The sequence below is a fragment of the Talpa occidentalis genome, unplaced genomic scaffold, assembly GCF_014898055.3.
Source record: "Talpa occidentalis isolate TD23 unplaced genomic scaffold, MPIMG_talOcc4v2.1 talOcc4.11, whole genome shotgun sequence".
In the NCBI taxonomy this organism is placed as follows: Eukaryota; Metazoa; Chordata; class Mammalia; order Eulipotyphla; family Talpidae; genus Talpa; species Talpa occidentalis.
This window is the reverse complement of record NW_023601104.1, coordinates 10,329,949-10,332,151: the sequence shown is the minus strand read 5'-3', so window position 1 is coordinate 10,332,151 and position 2,203 is coordinate 10,329,949. Positions and strand designations below refer to the sequence as shown.

The window sequence follows — 2,203 nt, the reverse complement described above, 5'->3', positions numbered from 1 at the left end:
CTTCCTCAGGGAATAATCCCTTTGGTGCGCCCTAGACCTGGGGCCATTCCTAGTTGCCCTTTGGTGACATGTCAGAAGTTGAATCTGTCACCCAGTATGGCCTATGGGCAGCCCCCAAGGCTCCATGATATAGCAGTGGCCCACTGCACTGACCCAAGTTTATACCTTGTCTTACTTTCCTTGCCTGCAAGCTCCCTCTCCTGACCTGGGGAGATTGCTGGATGCACAGGCGCTCAGGAGAGAATCACAGAGATGCTGACTTTGTATACAAAACAGCTTTATTAAAAATTCAGCATTAGGAAAAAAAGACTTTGTAAAGGTTCTATCAAAAAGTACAAATTTTAAATAGATGTGCGTCAGAGCAGTGGCAGCCAGCTACAGCAGCCAGTCTCAACCTTGGGGTGGGGGGAGAGCAGGTTCCCAGAGGAACCCAGAAGAGGCTGGGTACAAGGATCTTTGGATGTCTGTTGGGCCAGGGCCTGCTGGAGCAACCAAGCAAGGGCCCCGACTCAGTTTTCCTTTCCTTGGAAAAACAGAAAAAATCTGATACGAACAGGAAAATCTGAGTCTTAAGCAGAAGGCACATCATTCCTAAGGCTCGACTGCCGACTCCAGCCCTGAGGCACATGACGTGTGAATGAATGGGATCAAAGATACACACACAACTTCACACCCTCTGTGCACCTGATTGGTGCCCCATCTGCATTTGGCCACAGGTTAAATTAATGGACCATGTAATCCCTGCTGCAGAAGACCTGGAGCCAGTCTTTAAAACAGATATGGCGCTTTATGGCCAACTGGTATCTGGCCCTGTCTGGGCAAGAAGGATCACGGTGCCCTCCCCAGTGGGGAGTACCAGGCCTCCTGTCCAGTCCTGTTCTCTGAGCCACTGTAAGCACCCACAAGGAACTTCTGAGGGCAGTGCCTTGATATCTGGAGAAGCCCCAGGCCCCAGAGCCAGAGTTTCTCTGAAGGGCAGGTGTTAGCACAAAAAGCTGGCCTTGTCAAAATGAGTCCCCAGCAGCTGCTGGTCCATACTCATGGTCACTGGTGACAGGCCTCCCTGGTGACATTAGGCAGTGGGTAGGCAAAGAGGGAGAAGTCCAGGATATACTTCGGCAGCACGTCCTGCAGCAGGGTCCGAGGGGTACTGCACAGGTGATAGTGTAGGTTTTCGGGACTTGCTGGCCGGTACCAAGCCTGGCGAGCGGGGAACCGCACCTGAGGTGGTGCCCGTACCCACTCGAGCACCTGGTTGGCATCAGCCTCCAGCCTCTCGTAGGAACCCACAAAGTCGTAGTGCACTGCACAAGGCTGGCACAGGTTGTACACTGGCATCCAGTGCTCGTTCATGCGCTCAGGGTCCTCGTCCACCAGGTATCTCAGGAACTCCGGGAAGGTGACATCGTCCCCTGCGGGGCTGGGACCCGCTCCAGCCCGGTACCTTCTGACGATCTCTGCCCCGTAGCGCTGCTGGTACTCTCGGATCTCGCCAAATTTGTTGCGGTAAGCAGAGAGCAGGCGTTCCAAAGGATCCCTCACGAACAGGAACTTGAAGTAGTGCTGCAGGCGGTAGCGAATCTCCTCCGGCCGCAGATCGGCCAGGAACACCAGGTCACTGCGGTGGTCCATCTTGAGACGCACGTCCACGCTGTCCAGCACTCCCGCCAGCACCTTCAGCACCCGCTTCCAGTTGGAGCAGGCCACCTTGGGCACGTAGCAGTAGAGGAAGCGGTAGCGGTCGCTCACGAGGATGTGGCGCAGCAGGGTGCGCCGCTGCCCCACCGGCAAGTCCCAGGGGTCCCGGGGCATCCCCGGCTGCCCGCACACCGCCCGGAGGGTCCGGTTCCGGACGTCCTGCCTCACCTGCACGTCCGCGTCCCCGGCATCCAGGGGCAGTCCCCCAGGCCTGGGGGCGGGCCCACGCCAGGCTGCGCCCTCGCGGTGGGGAGGGTGCAGGGGCAGCGGCTTCATCTCCGCCAGGATGCCCCGCTCGATCATGAGCAGCAGCCCGCTGGAGGCCACGATGACCGCGAACATCAGCATGGACGGCAGCAGCAGGGGCGGCCCCCCCAGCCCGGCCCGGGCCCTGCCCAGGGGAGCCCGCCTCAGCGCCCGGCCCAGGGACTCGGCGCCATTTGGGGCCGCCAGCGGGGTCAGCGGGCGGGGCAACATGGTGCTCCCGAGCGGGGGCCTCCGCGGC

At 59.4% G+C, this 2,203-nt stretch overlaps 1 protein-coding gene across 1 annotated transcript; it reads right to left on the bottom strand.

The window, feature by feature from the left end:
• Nucleotides 1-263: 263 nt before the first annotated feature.
• On the bottom strand, nt 264-2,203 carry CHST14 (carbohydrate sulfotransferase 14). Its single transcript, XM_037501743.2, has one exon. The coding sequence runs from the start codon at nt 2,173-2,175 to the stop codon at nt 1,045-1,047; it is 1,131 nt and encodes a 376-aa protein (XP_037357640.1). The 5' UTR covers nt 2,176-2,203; the 3' UTR covers nt 264-1,044.